Here is a 17,608-nt window from a genome sequence, read left to right as displayed (position 1 = left end):
GTTCACTTAAGACATAACAGATTATGTTTGCATGAATACTTAAATACTGTAATTCTGTGTATATCTGTATATTTATCGGGATCGCGCGCGGCTGGAAGTGCCTTTATGCACGCGCTTCGGATGAGAGTCAGCGTACTCCTCTCAGAAAATGTAAGCCATCGCTAGATGAGGGCTTAATGAACTCATTTTTGAGAAAAACCCAAATTCAACTAAAATTGACATTTTTCACTTTCCGCATTCCGACTCATTTTGCCAGCATGGGTCACAAATAATAAAATAACACTGATTCACTAATTTAACTTCACGTTCACTGTAACTACAGTATTTTCTGTCAAACTTTGAGAGTATGTGATAAGTATGTGATGAGTAAACATACCATCATGGTATGACTCAAATGATGAATTCTCATGTTGAGTGTCAAAACTGGCCTCTAGCTTCTTGATTTCATATGCACGTTGAGTGTAATACTGACTTCCCTCAAACCTTCAGAGTGAATGTCAACATCATGAATGTCAAAATAATACAATCTCAACAATGTCAACTTCATTAACATTAATAAGTTAACTTCTGTTGCCAGCAGAAAACCCATATACTTCTTGGCAGCAGGAAGTGTGTCTTTGGGTTTGTATGAGAACTGCTGCATGCTTACAGCTGCTGTCCCATTATTCATCCTCATCTACAGGGAAAGTCAAGAAAACAGGACTGAGACTATGACATACACAATACAGCCTATCTTGCAAAAATAAATTCTAGCCATTCAAATGGACTATTCCTTGACTATAATGGATCATATTTTTTGAGTTATGTACATATATCCCTTGACAGTCAGAATTCTGACCTTTAAACGTTTCACAGGAGTCTCACAGAGTCTCTCATTCCTCATTTTTAGATTGCTGAGGTACGAGGTGAAATTTGACTGACTTACAGACCTTTTCATCACTCCAATTTTGCCTACAAGAGAAACTAGATGACTCAAGCAGCACAAATAATGACAGCACGGTGTAGGACAGGGTTCCTCAATTAGTTTTCGCCGAGGGCCAAATTCTGCCAACAATACCAAGGGCCACCGACCATGTTAGGACTAAAATGTTTGCTATTATTATTGTTGTTGTCGTTGCTGCTGTTGTTTTTGTTTTTATTGTTGTTAAAAGAGTCACAAGATAAATATTCAGATTTTTTCCCCCAGTAGTCAAACAATTCCCCAATTATTCAAACAATTATGAACATTTTTGTATTCAGATACTGAAAACTAAAGAACTTTGCCAGTTGAATATTAAAAACAAATGAACAAACAAAAAATCTGGAAGTCCATTTCTGCCATACAAGTCAACTGTTCCTGCTCATATGGATCTCTTCTCTCCACTTTCCCTAATTGCAGATTCAATTATTAGATCTGTCAGCATTAATATTTTTATACTTACATTTTTGGGGGGGGGATCAAACTGTAACACCGTGTCCCAACCATACGTGACGCGACGCCATAAGAGGTGGCTACTTTTCCATGTAGTTTTTGTCCTAACCCCCCGCAACAGCGACACGCGATAAGCGACAGGGAATTTCGAAACGGTTACTATTTTTTGCGATGTCACGGCTGAAACAACATACAAACTATGACAGTGATAATCTCAGGTAATGATTCTGTGCTTTATTCAGTGTTACAAGTGTCTAATGTGAGTTTGAATATTATATTGGGTGACCTTTATAGCCATATTGAAAGCAACAATAGATACCTCAGATCTTGAAAATAAATTAAAGAAACTTATGGTACGTTAAAATTGTTAACTCAATGTGAACCAACACATGTATTCCATAACAAAGACGGTATCACTCACTCACTCACTCAAAATTGTTCACAAGCACAGTTGTTTTCTGTGTCCACTTTTCTTCACACTCGCCATGTTTTCGCTGTCACATCATGTCTACACGGATGCAATGTCGTGTCGCGCCACATCCAGTATTGACAACATCACTGATTATAATGGAACCCATTATAATATTGTATATTGTCATGCACGCTGCACCGCTCGCGTCCTGTGTAGACACGATGTTAGTCTAATGTCGCTGTCTGATGCTGCATTAGAATTTTCATGCCACATTATTTAAAATTAGTGTGGGCCAAACATTTTTCTCTCACGGGCCGGATGTGGCCCGCGGGCTGCCTATTGAGGAACCCTGGTGTAGGATCATGTAGAGTCTCTAATACTCACAGCAGTCATGCCCACAGAGCTCCTTGTTTTTGCAAACATGATGGCACTGTCTCTTAACTATATTCAGAGCCACTGGATCTATGAAGAAAATGACTATATTAAGTTAAATATAGTCTTTAAAAATATATCCCAAAAATTAAGCTGTGGTGTTTGAGCCAAAAATATTTTATACTTTATTCCGTTTCAGCGGATTTATCAGAGCATCTGGTATTAATATTTATCTCAGGGGAGAACCAAAAGATGTGTCTCACCTGCCCGCTTGTAATTTAATCACCCAAGATGGATGTTTCAAGTCTAGTTTAAATGTATTGTACTTCTATCTGAATCTGATCATATTGTGATCATGTTGTCAAGGAGTCTGACCTCTATTTGACGGAGCTGGAGTTGTCAGTGTAGTGTCTTGTGCCTTCTCTATCTTGTAAATCCTCTGCACTCTCCATGTAGGGTTCTCTCTAATGCAGGACTCAGCTCCAAACCTTTTCACTCCTGAGTAGTAGACTCTGTACTTCTGCTGAACGTCCAGTCCCACTACACAAAGAACGATCATTAATTAATCTAAAATATTACTAGATATTAATAGAGCACTCTAAATGAAAATGTTTATGCCAGACAAATATTTAACATTTTATTGAATGACACTATCTGAACATTCAAAAAGCCATTATGGCTAGTTTAATTACTGCCAGACATGGGCTATGTGACCACTGACCGTATTCAGAGCTGATCAAATGAACGCTTAGCTCCTCTCCCTTAGGTGCTCTTGTCACCTCGATTCTCTTTGACCAGCTCCCAGATTTCGAGAGCAACGTGTTCCTTGAGAAAAAAATTATGCATCTTTCATTTATTCATATTTTAAGGAAAATGAACTTGCCTTTGATTATTCAATCACATAGATCTTACAGGATTTTCTGCTGGAAAACTACATTATTGTCACAGTCTCCAATAATGAGAGTGACATAATGGTGGTCTGGTGCTGTCTGTTTCGATGCCAACTCCTGGAAATTCATCAAGTTCACTGTGACAGAAATCTCAGCTGTGGAGAGACTGTATCGTGGAATCTAGGAAAATATGGGATTAAATACAATTATATAAGAAATAGTAAAATTATGATGGCTCAAACTGCAGTTTTTCTTATCATCTTTAATATTTTGAGATTAAGATGTTTGTGATGTATATGCGAAAATATGTATTCTAGGTCCTGTAATAGGTTGCAATTTTCAACAAGTTTTATCTTTTTGCCTTCACTAGTTAACTGTAGACGGTTGTAGGATCTCTGTCTTTGAACGGACCCACTTACACGATTGAGTCACACCTGAAACAATCACATTCCATTGAGACAAACTGAGACACCCCTATACCACAGCTGCGGTCGTAAAACTCATGCAGGGTCAGTGAAGGGTTGAAGCAGTTCCTGTCCTATTTAGCGTATCTCTCAAGAGACTCAGATAAAGACAGGGCTTAAATTCTAACTCAAACGAGGATACAAAACTATCTTTGTTTTACGGGCTTTCAAGGACTAGGATAGCCAGTAAAATTCATGTTTCATTTATAACGAATCATTGTTTGGTGTCATATAATTTCAAGGTTAAAACTTTTGCCAAAAAGATCCTTTTGCTACCTAGTTCGTAGCTTACTTATAATACCTCTCTAAGAGCTTACAAATTATTATAATCGTGTTAACCCGTGGCCAGGGAGAATACAGATATTCAAATTGTTAAAATATACTAAGAATCACCGGCTCGCTGGACGACCCTTGATTTAAAGTGTAAACTATCAGATTTGAATTCAGCTTTAATCAGGTTGACTGAATGAATTAATAATAATTAATTCCCTTACAAATGAGTAAATTCATTACACGGTCCTGCAGAAAATTTTAAAAGTACAAATTTCTCATGTAGTCTATCATAAAAACTGCATTAATAATAATTATAAAAGAATTAGCAAGTTTAATTTTTGTATGGAGAACAGCAGGTTGTCCAACATAAAAAAAAATAAATATATATATACACATATATAAAATGTTACCTGTTCCAAAGTAACTTCACATTTCGGAAGTTTGATGACAACTTCCTTAATCTGGTTGCCAAATGGAGGGTGTCGGTTCACAATCTGGCAAAAAAAAAAAGAGTCTGTAATAGCACTGCAACAACAGAAAGACTTCATCATGAATAAATGTTTTTCTAAACTTCTAAAATTTTTTGCAAGATATTTTGATTTACCATCTCTAATTCTCTAGGACTGGTCTGCTCAATTTTGCTGAATGTTGTAAGCCCTGCATTCACCATAGCAGTGGCAAGTGTTATTCCTAAAAAATAAGACCCCAAATATAAAAAGCACACACATTTAGCACAACAAATACACTACAATTTTAAAGGAAGCCTTTTAAAAATTTTAGAGATGCTGCCTGACCTATCCTCTCAAGCTGTCTGGAGACGTAAGGCGAGTTCTCCCACAGTTTAGCACGAAAACATTTGGCAAGAATTAAAGAGTTGAGTCGAGCTGAGAAATTCGACTTGGAGTGATGACTGAGAAACTCAGTCAGATCTGGCAGAGATCAAAAGCAGCATTTTGTTAAATCTATGTTAAGTAAAAAGTAGCACGAGAAAGAATTGCACATTTACAGTTTCATGGCCATGTCATCAGACAGAGAGAGCAAAAGCTTAAAGAGAGACATGTAAGTAACCTACATCTGCTGACTCTATTTCCATTTCTGAATATTTTTCCAGTGTCCTGTATGAGTCCAAACTCCTGAATGGGGATGCAGCTGAGCTGAGCTTGAATCAGACTAGGATGAGAAGATAACTGCATGCATAAATAAACAAAAAAAAAACAAATACGCAAGCCATGCAATCAAGTGGCAAAAGTGTACATCCAAAAGGTAATAGCAAGACCTTACCAATTCACTTTCATGTCATTACTTTTGATCTTTCCTTCCATAGGAAACCTAAAAAAAAAAAAACATTACAACTCACATGATTTAGTCTACCTATTCAATATGTTAGCTACACTGAAAATAATGGTGTAGAAACAGTTTTCACTCAGAAATTGCTTTTAATTTTCAGAAACAATTACAAAGAAACTACAAGTAAAACTGAATTAAACGTGAGAAAAACTGAAATTGTATTTTCTTGTAAAAGATACTCTAGAAATCTTTTTATTTTTACAACTTAAAAAATATTATTTTATAGTATATGGGTATTAGGTAACTGAAGACAACTATGACCTGATGGTGGTCCTGTTCTTATCCTTGTTCAACATGTTCAAGGTTTTCTTTTCATTTACTCTCAACTGCACATCACTGAATTCTTTCCCCTTCGATATCATTTCAATCTAGAAAGTGAGAAAAAGTGTTTATATCATTATATGATGTTCTGAAGCAGTTAATATCAATGGATCAGGAAATACTGCAAGAACAACAAAGATTTCTTACCAGCTCGGGTAATGTCTCTGTTCCTGTCACCATACTGAACTGCTTCACAGTGTCAAAAGCAACACAGTACCTGGCCATGAGTTTTCCAGTCTCTGTGTGTGACCATTCCATTTATATGGACATTACAACCAAAGACAAATTTGATTAAGACACTAAATAATAATAAAAAGAGAAAAGGAGAGCTAAATTAAACTTCATATATTTTAATTGAAAAAACAGCATCATCAGCAACCTGTGGGCTTGATGTTAATGTCTTCATCCATGGTAATCAGGCTGAAAGAGGCCAAAGAATTGAGGTTCTTCAAGCACAGCTCTAAAACACAGCGTAAATCATATTTACAAAACAAGCTGCTCAGTCTAGTCAGTTTTTCAAATTACTTATTATGAACTGACTCACTTTTATATACCTTGTAATTTAGTCTCAATTCCACATTTGTCAAGCTCAGGAGAAAAACCTGTGACAAAATATGAGAGACTAATAAAGAACAGCTAGCAGCACGTTTGATGTTTGGGATTTAAGGTTTAGGATTTACCATAGTGTTTGGGGTTTTTCAAAGCACGGATGTACAGGAAGGTGGAGCGGATCCAGTCTAGAGCCATGTTCACGTCAGATATGGTATGGAGAACTATCTCTGCATTCAAGTGCTCCACCAAGTTTGTATGCAAGCTGAAAATAGTCATTTTGTTGTATTCACAACATACATAGATAACACATAAATAGACTAGCCTATATCATATGTTTTGGGAAAATAAAAATCCTTCTGAGACTGAACAAAATGTGTTATACCTGCTCTCTATGCTGTCTATGCCACTCAAGAAATGTGTGTATTTGTCCTTTGTCTGAGATCGGGTCATGATCACTGCAGTTGCTGTTGTATCAAACTAAACAAAAAACAAATCCAGTGTGTGCTGAGGTCTCCATCTTAAAGGGGTCATCGGATGCCCATTTTTCACAAATTGATATGATTCTTTAGGGTCTTAATGAAAAGCCTATAACATACTTAGTTTAAAATTTCTCAATGGTAGTGTAAAACAACACCCTTTTTACCCTTTCAAAAACAGCTCTGAGTCTGCACACAGCAACCCGTTGTAGTGCATGTTTCTTTAAATGCTAATGAGCTCTGCTCACCCCACCCCTCTCTATGAGCCGTTCTCATGAGACTGTTTACTTTAGCCGCATTTAGCCGCGAAACTTGCTAAATAGCACATTATTAGGAAAGGCGATTTGCAAAGATTCATAAAAGAACCTTATACTCACTTCTTCTGTAAGTGTGGCTGGATCATGAATGATTCGCGCAAACATTAACAGATTTAGGTAGATCGGGGGGCGCATTGCTTTCAAGAACAAAAAGTAATCCACTGCGTCCTAGTGTCAATCAACAATCGTGGGAGTGGCCTGGGTCTGTGTGACATCACACAGCCAAGAAGCTGAGAACGGCTTGATATGAAAAAGGGGATATTATTTATAGGGATAAATAAAAAAACACTGAGTGGATTTTTTTTTATCATTATAGGGTGGATGTGTACAAACACTGCCCACACACATTTCAGTTCAAACAACGTGTAAAAGTGAATTTTGCATCCGATGACCCCTTTAATACTGTAACAGCTGTGTGTTTGCATTTCCAGTTGAGATTTAGCCTAAGTGCTTGAAATCTAACCACATTTTTATACATAATAAATGCATGTCTTGTAGGTTGGTTTGATTTAATACAATATAGTTAATTTATTTCTAGATTATTATAACCTGTACACATAAAGACTTTTGGGCCAGGAGGCAACTTCTAAAGTCACACTCTGAATTGTGTTAGCAGTACCTGAGGTCTGCCAGCTCTCCCAATCATCTGTAAAAGGTCAGCTTCACTATACTCTTCACATGCACCACCGACATAGTGCAATGTGGATTTGATTACCACAAGGTGGGCTGGCAGATTCACACCCATAGCAAGGGTGCTGGTTGTAACTGAAAAAGGGGGGTTTTCCTATTTTTTCATATGCTTTTTATAATACATTATGTACTGCATAATCAAAACTAAATGAGTGAAAACATATTTGCAGAACTTACATAACACTGGCAAGTCACCCACAGTAAATGCTTCTTCAATCAATTTCCTGTCTGACACATCCATGCCAGCATGATGATATCCAATGCCACAAATAAATAGATCTGGAAGAGGTATACAAAAAAATGTTTAGTATACCTTCAAAAAACAGTGACCAATGTACTCATGAATGTCAAACAGCATAAGTAATTAACGTACACACCTCTGAGTTTTGCATCAAGCAGAGAGTTTGCATATTTCATCAGTCTATGAAAGAGTTAATGAGTTATACTAAGAGATGTCCACATTAAGAGTAATCTTAAAAATAAAGTTCAGATCTTGCAAAGCATCTGCATCTTTGGTAGTTCAACCACAACATGCTATGTATGTATGTATGTATGTATGTATGTATATGTATATATATATACACTGTATATGTACATATACATTCATACATACAGTCTATGTAATGAGACTATAGTACCTTTGTTTGTGTTCGAGGCTCATAATGAATCTGGCATCCTTGGCAAGCACAGAAGCAGACTGTTGAACTCCTTTTCTTGTGGAGCAAAACTGTTAAATTCAGACAAATGTATTACATACATTTTAAAATACACAACCCAACACATTTGCATTCACAAAGATTCACTTACCACAAGGGTTGGTTTTTGATCAGAGTAGGTCTGAATAACATTGGCCATTTTGTAGTTGAGAGAAAGATCAAACTTGAATTCATTCTGATTACTTCCACACGGGAACCCAAGCACCACTTTCCTCAGTTTCACAGGCCTATGAGTCTCATCCATCTCCAAACAAGTGGCAGGCCCGGACTCATCCGAAAGCCATTCAGATACCTTTAAAACGGTAAAGAACAGCACAGGAATAATCTAAATGAACCTGAAAAGAGATTTATCTCTTTGGTACTTCCTCAAACTTACGTCCTGAATGTTTGGGATGGTAGCTGAGACAGCCACAAATCTCGTTGATGCTTTTGATTCTGGATTTACAGCCAGTTGATACGAGTGCATGGTTTTCATTCTGCTGACCACAACTTCAAGAGTTGCTCCACGGGTTTTGTCTTTGACCACATGTATCTAGAGAGGGTATGTAGACAAAAATGTAATTCATTAACGAAACACTACCATCTGATTTCAAATACTAAATCAGAAATAAATAAATCAGACCTCATCAATGAGGAAGAGACTAACAGATGGCAATAAACAGTTATCCTTCCACCTCCTTGTCATGCTGTCCCATTTTTCCTTTGAAAGAGAAAAAACTTTAAAAGACTTGAAAACTTTAAAAGACTTAAAAAAGACTTGCTGGAAAGATGTTTTATGTTTAGACTCTACCATATGTGGCAACTTACAGGAGTTGTAAAAATCAGATGAGCATCCTGGATTTCAAAAATGTCATCAATCTCTGTGTCTCCAGTTAACTCTTTGCAGTTTAGTCCAAGGGGTCCAAACTTCTGTTTCCAGTTTTCAAAACGCTGACTGCAAAGAGCCTTAATTGGTGCCACTAAAGCATAAACCAAAAAATGTCAAACAGTATTTGTTATTAATTAGTGAATGAAAAGTCTCAAATAAAAAATTCTTAGTTATTAAGCTCAAATAATAATTGCTAGAATTGTAACTCACTGTACACAGCTCTGACATTGTGCCAGGCGTCTGAAGCCTCAATCAGTAGTCGAACAATGGCCAGCTCAAAGAGCACAGTCTTCCCAGAGCCCGTGGGAGCACAGGCAACAAAATTTTTATTTGTGTACAGAACCTGAAATAGATCAATAATCTGCTGTATACTTTGTTTATGAACTTTACATTAAATAGATATAAATGCTAGAGATTTACATCATCCAGTGCTTGGGACTGCACATAGTTGAAGTAAGGGAATTCTTTAAACACACTTCTGAATTTAGCAGCTTACACATATATCAAGGAAAACAATGAATGTGACAATAAATGCATCATTCACAGTCCAAAATTTACATTGAACAACTTAAGGAATAATTTAAAGTCCCCATGAATTCAGTTTTCCTTTCTAAGATACAATAGCATATACTATAGATTAGATCAACACTAATAAACACCACAAAGCCACAAAACTCTTATTATTTTGATTTCATGAGGTCTTTAATTATATTAAAGGGGTCATATGATGCTTTTTTAAAGATAATTATTTGGTGTATTTGGTGTAACAGAATATGTTGACATGCTTTAATGTTCAAAAAACACATTATTTTTCAAATACTGTACATTATTGTAGGTCCTCTATGCCCCGCCTCTCTCAAACGCTTCGTTTTCTACAAAGTCCCTCCTTCCGACAAGCGCAGTCTGCTCTGATTGGCCAGCTGACCCAGTGCATTGTGATTGGCCGAACACCGCAAGCACTCGTCGGAAATGTAACGCCCCTTACCATAATCACAAGCGTCATCTTTCAAAATAAATGTAAAGACAGACCCCAAAGGGGAACAGAGTCCCGTGACAGACACAGTGATGAAGCTGGTATGTGTTTGTGATGTGACCCCCTCTCTCTCTCTCTCTCTCGCTCGCACGCACACACACACGGCTCTCTCTCTCTCTCTCGCTCGCGCGCGCATGCACGCACGCACGCACACACACACACACACAGACATACACGATGCGCAAAACTCCGCATTTTAACAGTCAATAGCAAATACTTAAACTAATAACAAAACATACTTACAGTAGCTGATTCAGAAGCGCCAGATTGTCATAGCAAAGTCAGAATTACCTCCTCTCCTAGGTTCACGAAACGGTCGTCTATAAAATGCATTGCTGTTCTGTTGTAAGTAATCTTAAAGATTCCTAAATGCATCTACTTTCGGAAGGCCAAATAAAGTGCTTTTGCTTTCGCCTAGAAACACACAGTGTCTCCCTGACATGGCTGCTTCAACTCTAACTGCGGTTACTGAAACCACGCTTTCTTTCTTTGCGTGAACATTTGGGCGGCGTTATGCAAATCTTCCCACATAGTGATGTAGACATGTGGGGCGTGTTAGAACGAGCCGTTTTAGGGGGGCGTGGCAGAGTCTTAACTTTGATAAAGAATATCTCTTTGGTTTTGAGACTTTAGTCTTTGCAACTTCAGGGATCTTATCTATGCACAATCAGCTTGTAACACTCCAAAGAGAAAGGAACAATTGAAATCGCATCATATGACCCCTTTAAAATGTATTTGTATAAATGTATAAATGAAAGAGGATACGAATTTCAGAGACTGGACGTAGTGTTCCTTTTCCAGATGACCCTTGAAAAACAAAATATCAATATTAACATGCCAAATATTCAGATCAACACTATTTGTTCTCTATGTATGGAAATTGTTACAGTTTTTGCACATGCCCTAAAAATTGCATATTTTACTCTATCATGCTGGGAACACACTGCATGATTTTCAAAGTTGCTGTTCTTTTCACACCACACGATTGTCTGGGGTAACATTTAGCTGCTGTTGAGTGCACACTACACAACAAATCGTCGACAGGGGGTCAGACATCACATTGAGGGTAAGATGGGCCACTCACATGCACGAGCACCAATTTGCCATTGATTTTGGGCATTTGAGTGAAAATCTGGGCTAAAATCATGCAGTATGCACCCGGCAGTAAAAAGTACAGAGATTTACCTTTTTAACAGGTAGAATAGCTGGTTAAATTTGTGCCAACTTGGACTAACTCTATATCATGACATTCCAGTTAACTAATAGTGCTACAGTATTATATTACCTTCAAATTCTGCAGGTTTGAAACCAAAATGGAGATTATGGTTTGTTTCTGAAGGTACATCACATGTTTGTTCTGTTTGGTCAAAGTCAATAAAGGGACTACAGGCAGCAACAGCATGTGTAGTCTGTGGACCGGTGGTTGTCATGGCAACCTGACCAAGGAAACCTGTGTCATTTGCTGTTGACATCATCTGATTTGGGATACCGTCTTCATCATTCCCTGAGATCCTTCTTGTGGGAGCTCTGAACAACCTAGGTTTACAATAGAATCCAGTCTGTTTACCCACTTATTGTTCTACTGCCAATATCCATTTCAAACACAAAGAACTGCTTGTTACATCAGCAAATTTTGTTAACTCAATCAAGATGTAGCAAACCATACCGAGTCTTGAAGGGAGGAGCACTGACAGTAGGTAAAGGCCTTGCTTCCACAAAACCCATCCGGTCAACAGCTTGATCTCTTTCTCTAGAAGGTTCATGGGTCCACAAAACAGATTCCTCCAGATCATGTGATTTCACACTCTGCCACTGGACACTTGCGATGGGATTGTGAATAGGTTTTTGTGCAGGTGGCAGAAATTTCTTTGATCTCTGAGAGAAACCTTCATAAATGAGAAATGAAATAAAAAGTAACGCTCTTCCTGTAAATTCATGCAATATACACCTGTAGCAATAAATGTACACACACACATCACAAATACATTTTAAAAACATTTTTAATTAAAGATTTTAAATAGATAGATACACTTATTATAAAAAGAAACCTTTTCAACCTATCAATCTTGATGTTGATTAAAAAAATGGATATGATATCCAGCAACTACCCAAACCTATAATCTTATTTTAGCTTAAATCCAAACAGGACTCACTAAGTGAGAAAAGGTGTGCTGCCTCTCCCTGGATGTCCTGTGTTGCAGGTATTTGTGATAATGAGGGTGGAGCATCAAATGTCCAGGAGCCCTGTCCCTGACATAATGGTTTCCTAAACAGAGTCATAAAAATAACCAGTTTCTCGATTTATTCATTCTTAGATATCTGGCGTGTCTCTGATCAGGCATCATGTGTAAAGGCCTACTCACACTTTATGAATTACTGGCCCGTCATAAAACAGGTTATCCACTGACGAAACGCCTTCTTCTGAGTCTAACATCTTGTGGTTGCCACCGACATCCTGGAAGAACAACTGTGATATAGAACATTAAAATATGAAGCTGTTATTAGGCATTACAACATATTGAAGTAACGCAAGTTATTTACTGTACGTTACTGTGAACCCTCGAGTTTAGCTTTTAGCCACTGGCTATCGTTTCTCTGAGGTAAAATAATTAGCTGAGCGCGTAAGGTAAGCGGCGGAATGTCTGTTGGTACACTCTGTTTGGCAAAAATAGTAAAGTGACTATTAAAAGTCTAAAAACATTCCATATACGTACGTTTTATCTAACAAAACAGTATTTGTGAGGAATACTTTGTTACTGGCGCTCTCTTGAAGGCGGCAAGCAAGTGAGCCCGCGAGCTGTGAAATGTGTGAATCGCGCGCAACGTCACGCAATCATCATCACAGTATTAAACACTGGTATTTTATTATCTGCTGAAATGCTCATTACATTACATTTCACGGATTTAAAGAACAGAAAGCCACAATATTTTAATTAAATTCATAAATACAACGCCTTTACATTCTTTAGTATGATACTGATAGCTGTCTGACTAGACGTATTTTTGTGGAAAAACACCTTTGATGGAATTTGTTGCGTTTCTCCAGTTCAAACTTGATGTATATATGCATTCATGACTTTACACAAAATGTTTAGCTGTGATATAGCTGAGAGCCATTGCCATTCTTTCTGCTTATCTTCTTCTGTTCACTTTACCGTCAGTACTTCTACTTGCCACCTATTTGGAATAGTCCACTTTTTGTTTGGGGGGCATTATTTACATGATTCATACAAATAATTAATTTTCTCCCGATTAAATGTATCCAACATGTTTATGTTGTGTAACATTGTATCATAAACCCGTAGTTGCCAGTGGGTAATCAAAATATTAACATTATTTTTAATACATTTTATCAAGTTTTTGGAGTCCCCCTCGTTGAGGCGCAGTGTCTTTGTCTGTGGACCATCGAGCAAATATGGCGGCTTCGCAATAGATGGAAAGCTTGAGCGAGCAAAAATGAAATGATTTCACTTCAGTGTTATTGTCCACAATCGCAGCTGCAGAAAGGTAGGCTAAAATGCATTTGGCAACAACATTAAAAGGTGAAACCATCAAAGTGCCCCCAATATTTTGATAGGGGCAAGTGGTTTTAAGCTTGATGTTGAACATAATAGGGCTTGACTGCTACCTTGCTAGCACACTCTCATAGTATGTAGTAACAGCAATGCCTAAACAGAAAGATGTCAGTGATATATATAAGTTATTAATGCACGTACATCTTGATCTTTACTGCATCTCTGAATTATTAAAAATGACTGTTTATGAGTAAATTTGTTGCAGGGTTGAATGCATGTTATGTTTTGTGAACCACTAATTATGCAATATAGAACTTGATCCACAAAGATATAATGTGTTTTTTAAGAACTTGAATCACAACAATAATACCAAGACAACTGTTAATGCCTTTAAACGTCTTGTTTATACATCCAGACATAAATGTTTTACTAAAGGTACTTTTCTCGGAGCATGTGATTTACATATCATTGTCATATGAAGAGATTTCGCATGCTATCTGTTGGTAATTATTTTTACATTGTTGTCAGTAGTTTCATTTATTTATTTATTGTACAATGTGTCACAATGCACATAAACGATCTGAATTCCTTCTCATATTTTTATGCATGTACTTGGGATCTCGGTTTCTGCTCTGTATCAGGTGTAATGTATAATGCATATTCTTGTTATAGTATTACTGGCTAAAACACTGTCTAGTTTTGTGTCATTTCCACTTTCACTTGTGTAAGCATGCAAGACCAACCAGTTGGGGGTGCTTACCATATTGCATGTAGAATAGGGATTGATTGGCTTAATAACTTTATACATGTTGAAAATTACTTTGAATTTTGATGACATTGGTAATCAGGTGTCGAATGTAGCATGCATTGATGTTGTTAACCAGCTATAGTAATGAGCAGCCATGATTAGCCACATTAATAATTGTATTTTTTATTATTAATAATATAATTTTAGCAGTAACCTGATGGTGCACTTATATTTTACCAACTAAAACATTAAAGGGGTCATATGATGCTTTTTTAAAGATAATTATTTTGTGTATTTGGTGTAACAGAATATGTTGACATGCTTTAATGTTCAAAAAACACATTATTTTTCAAATACTGTACATTATTGTATAACTTTGATAAAGAATATCTCTTTGGTTTTGAGACTTTAGTCTTTGCAACTTCAGGGATCTTATGTATGCACAATCAGCTTGTAACACTCCAAAGAGAAAGGAAAACTTGAAATCGCATCATATGACCCCTTTAAAAAAAACTAAGATGTTACTGTTATAGCATTTAATTATTTACTGTATAAATATTACCCATGAACCATTGTATGTACAAACAAGAATGGCAAAACCGTCTTTGTGACCCATGTACTATTAAGTCCATAAAGTGTAGGAAATATTTAAATTTAATTGAATTTTGCGGTTGCAAATATGCATGTTCATGCATGGATTTTTAAAAATAAAGACATCAATATATACTTATTAAATTTTTTTATTAGGGGTATTTGTTAGGCACAAAGCAGAGTTTATATCATTTACAGTTTCTAAATAACTTCGCAACTAGCCACAGTAATATAGAATACAGACTTTAAAAAATACTTACAAATACTTACAATACTTAAGTAAATACAAAGTAAAAACAGTGAAAATAACTACATCTTACCATAACTGTCGTATACAATAGTGTTGTTTGAAGCTGCCATCATTTCAACAGAATCTGGCCTTATTAAAGGGGTCATATGATGTTGCTAAAAAGAACATTATTTTGTGTATTTGGTGTAATGAAATGTGTTTATGCGGTTTAAGGTTAAAAAAACACATTATTTTCCACATACTGTACATTATTGTTGGGCGGCGTTATGCAACTCTTCCCAGATAGTGACGTAGGTATGTGGGGTGTGTTAGAACGAGCCGTTTTAGGTAGGCGTGGTTGACTCTTATCTTTTATAAAGAATATCTCTTTGGATTTGAGACTTTAGTCTTTGCAACTTTACAGATCTTCTTTATGCACCAAGAGCTTGTAACACTCCAAAGAGAAAGGAAAAATTGAAATCGCATCATATGACCCCTTTAATATAGCTAGATAATGTAATGTTACCTTGGTGGTAACATCACAAAAAAACAGAATTTATTTCTATGATATAAATTTCTTAAACAACATATTGCGGACTAATACAACGCAGCAACAATTTTACCAATTTTGCATTGTAGATTAAATGAAGTACACAATTTCTACAAATTCTAGATCTCTGCATTTGTAAATGAGGGCTGATTTAAATGACTAAAATCTGTTGAATCTTATTAGGGTAACTAGTCCTTTGTTAAAGGGTTAGTTCACCAAAAAATGAAAATTCTGTCATTAATTACTCACCCTCATGTCGTTTCAAACCCGTAAGACCTTCGTTCATCTTCGGAACACAAATTAAGATATTTTTGATGGAATCTGAGAGCTGTCTGACCCTGCATAGACAGCAACGCAACTGAAATGTTCCCAAGTCAAGAAACGTAGTATGGAGATCGGGAAAATAATCCATGTGACATCAGTGGTTCAAACGCAATTATACGAAGCTACGAGAATACTTTTTGTGCGCAAAAGAAAAAAAAAAACGACTTTATTCAACAATTCGTCTCCTCCGCATCACCCTGTAAACAGCGTATGCTGTTCTGTGTCAGCTGCGTCATGCCGGATACGCTGTTTCCATTCAGATCAAATCACAACAATGTAGGAAACAGATCCTATCTGAGAAAACTCAGAGAGTGAGTAATTAATGACAGAATTTTCATTTTTGGGTAAACTAACCCTTTAAGCCGTAATGTTACTGACCAATCAATCATACAGTGGCATGATAGGGCTGTGCAGTATGGCCTAAAATATTATTACAATATTTTTTTTCCATATCATGTGATATTGCTAATAATCAAGATATTGATTTACCATTAATGGAGAAGGAAATGCTTTCCACATGTTTGTTAGACCTTGAGAATGAATGTAAAGACAACTTTGTCCACAGACAGCTACCTTTTAACAACACTGTATAACTATAAATTAATGAAAAAATACCTTGGTTGTATGATGTTCCTTAAAAATAATAGTCATCTATTTCTGTAATAATTTTTTTAAGTTAAACCAAACTTTTATTTTGACGGGTTGTCATGAAGGTCTTTCGGTTTTATTTAAATTTTCAGTGTGTATTTTTCTCAAATGAAATTGTGAAAAGCTTGTGAAGTGACTCTCAGGGCAGCTCTGGAGTAGGGCTGTCAAAATGACTGAAAAACTAAATTCGAATTTTCTACTTAAATATTATCAAAATTCGAATTAAATTCGTATTTAAAAGGCATAATTTCAGTTAGGGGGGAAAAATCGAAAACCAATCACAAAAGTAGGCTACTTTCTTCATTTTAAAAACACGAGATACAGTGGGATGGGGAAAAACCGCCATAAAGTCTTGAGACATGTTTTTTAAAAGTTGAACTTACATTAATGTTACATGGCTTTCTAAACATGGCGCTCTCTTGTGCGAGACGCGAGTTCAACGCTGATAGATGTCCCTCTAGAAAATGTGAGAAATATGCGTTCTGTGTGAACGGCTACACTGATGCTCTCGTTTTCCGCAATATATTGAATGAACAACGTAGCAGCGCCGCTTCTAGTGGGTTCAACTGGATAGGCTAACAAAAGTAGTGGTCGACCGATATATCGCCAAGGCCAATATATCGGTCGATATTTGGCATTTTTCAAATATCGGCATCAGCCGATAAGTTTTTCTGTTTGGCCGATGCGTTTGACGGCGCGACAGACTTTTATTTTGACGGCGCCGAGAACGGCAGTGCCTGAGCACACAGTGCTCACATTCTCCCTCTTGTTCTGTCTAATACGGATAGACGTCTGTCTAATAATCAAATAGAACGTTTAAACAAAGGAATTAATATGTATACAAAAAGTATTTTATATATA

General features: G+C 36.6%; 2 protein-coding genes across 5 annotated transcripts in view; one reads left to right on the top strand and one right to left on the bottom strand.

Annotated features, from left to right (window-relative positions):
- hfm1 (helicase for meiosis 1) overlaps positions 1-13,256 on the bottom strand; it is a 15,948-nt gene extending 2,692 nt beyond the window's left edge. Inside the window, exons 1-34 of one of the 4 annotated variants that reach the window (XM_016531100.1) lie at positions 13,160-13,256; positions 12,506-12,609; positions 12,296-12,408; positions 11,809-12,028; positions 11,428-11,678; positions 10,908-10,949; positions 9,530-9,600; positions 9,320-9,452; positions 9,049-9,200; positions 8,864-8,941; positions 8,618-8,773; positions 8,333-8,533; positions 8,164-8,252; positions 7,903-7,946; positions 7,703-7,804; positions 7,455-7,600; positions 6,425-6,519; positions 6,171-6,304; positions 6,045-6,092; positions 5,870-5,950; positions 5,638-5,729; positions 5,431-5,537; positions 5,104-5,151; positions 4,895-4,992; positions 4,617-4,751; positions 4,427-4,512; positions 4,233-4,316; positions 3,108-3,265; positions 2,917-3,020; positions 2,571-2,735; positions 2,208-2,285; positions 839-951; positions 594-676; positions 377-483 (exon numbers count right to left, since the gene is read on the bottom strand). In XM_016531100.1, coding sequence (XP_016386586.1) covers positions 377-483; positions 594-676; positions 839-951; positions 2,208-2,285; positions 2,571-2,735; positions 2,917-3,020; positions 3,108-3,265; positions 4,233-4,316; positions 4,427-4,512; positions 4,617-4,751; positions 4,895-4,992; positions 5,104-5,151; positions 5,431-5,537; positions 5,638-5,729; positions 5,870-5,950; positions 6,045-6,092; positions 6,171-6,304; positions 6,425-6,519; positions 7,455-7,600; positions 7,703-7,804; positions 7,903-7,946; positions 8,164-8,252; positions 8,333-8,533; positions 8,618-8,773; positions 8,864-8,941; positions 9,049-9,200; positions 9,320-9,452; positions 9,530-9,600; positions 10,908-10,949; positions 11,428-11,678; positions 11,809-12,028; positions 12,296-12,408; positions 12,506-12,576 — 3,685 coding nt within the window. In that variant the 5' untranslated portion in view covers positions 12,577-12,609; positions 13,160-13,256. Of the gene's footprint in view, positions 1-376; positions 484-593; positions 677-838; positions 952-2,207; positions 2,286-2,570; positions 2,736-2,916; positions 3,021-3,107; positions 3,266-4,232; positions 4,317-4,426; positions 4,513-4,616; positions 4,752-4,894; positions 4,993-5,103; positions 5,152-5,430; positions 5,538-5,637; positions 5,730-5,869; positions 5,951-6,044; positions 6,093-6,170; positions 6,305-6,424; positions 6,520-7,454; positions 7,601-7,702; positions 7,805-7,902; positions 7,947-8,163; positions 8,253-8,332; positions 8,534-8,617; positions 8,774-8,863; positions 8,942-9,048; positions 9,201-9,319; positions 9,453-9,529; positions 9,601-10,907; positions 10,950-11,427; positions 11,679-11,808; positions 12,029-12,295; positions 12,409-12,505; positions 12,610-12,683; positions 12,717-13,159 lie in introns of those variants that run through there. The other 3 variants (XM_016531102.1, XM_016531101.1, XM_016531103.1) reach the window with 3 other exon arrangements.
- A 285-nt stretch (positions 13,257-13,541) lies between these two features.
- The window catches only part of LOC107722621 (zinc finger protein 644-like), a 21,894-nt gene continuing 17,827 nt past the window's right edge, over positions 13,542-17,608 (top strand). The window contains exon 1 of the mRNA XM_016531056.1: positions 13,542-13,649. The gene's annotated coding sequence lies outside the window, so the exon portion shown is untranslated. The remainder of the gene's footprint in view (positions 13,650-17,608) is intronic.

This window comes from Sinocyclocheilus rhinocerous, unplaced genomic scaffold, assembly GCF_001515625.1.
Source record: "Sinocyclocheilus rhinocerous isolate Xijiao unplaced genomic scaffold, SAMN03320098_v1.1 scaffold541, whole genome shotgun sequence".
NCBI classification, from domain to species: Eukaryota; Metazoa; Chordata; class Actinopteri; order Cypriniformes; family Cyprinidae; genus Sinocyclocheilus; species Sinocyclocheilus rhinocerous.
Note: the sequence above shows the minus strand (reverse complement) of the source record. Positions and strands in the feature narration are given on the sequence as shown.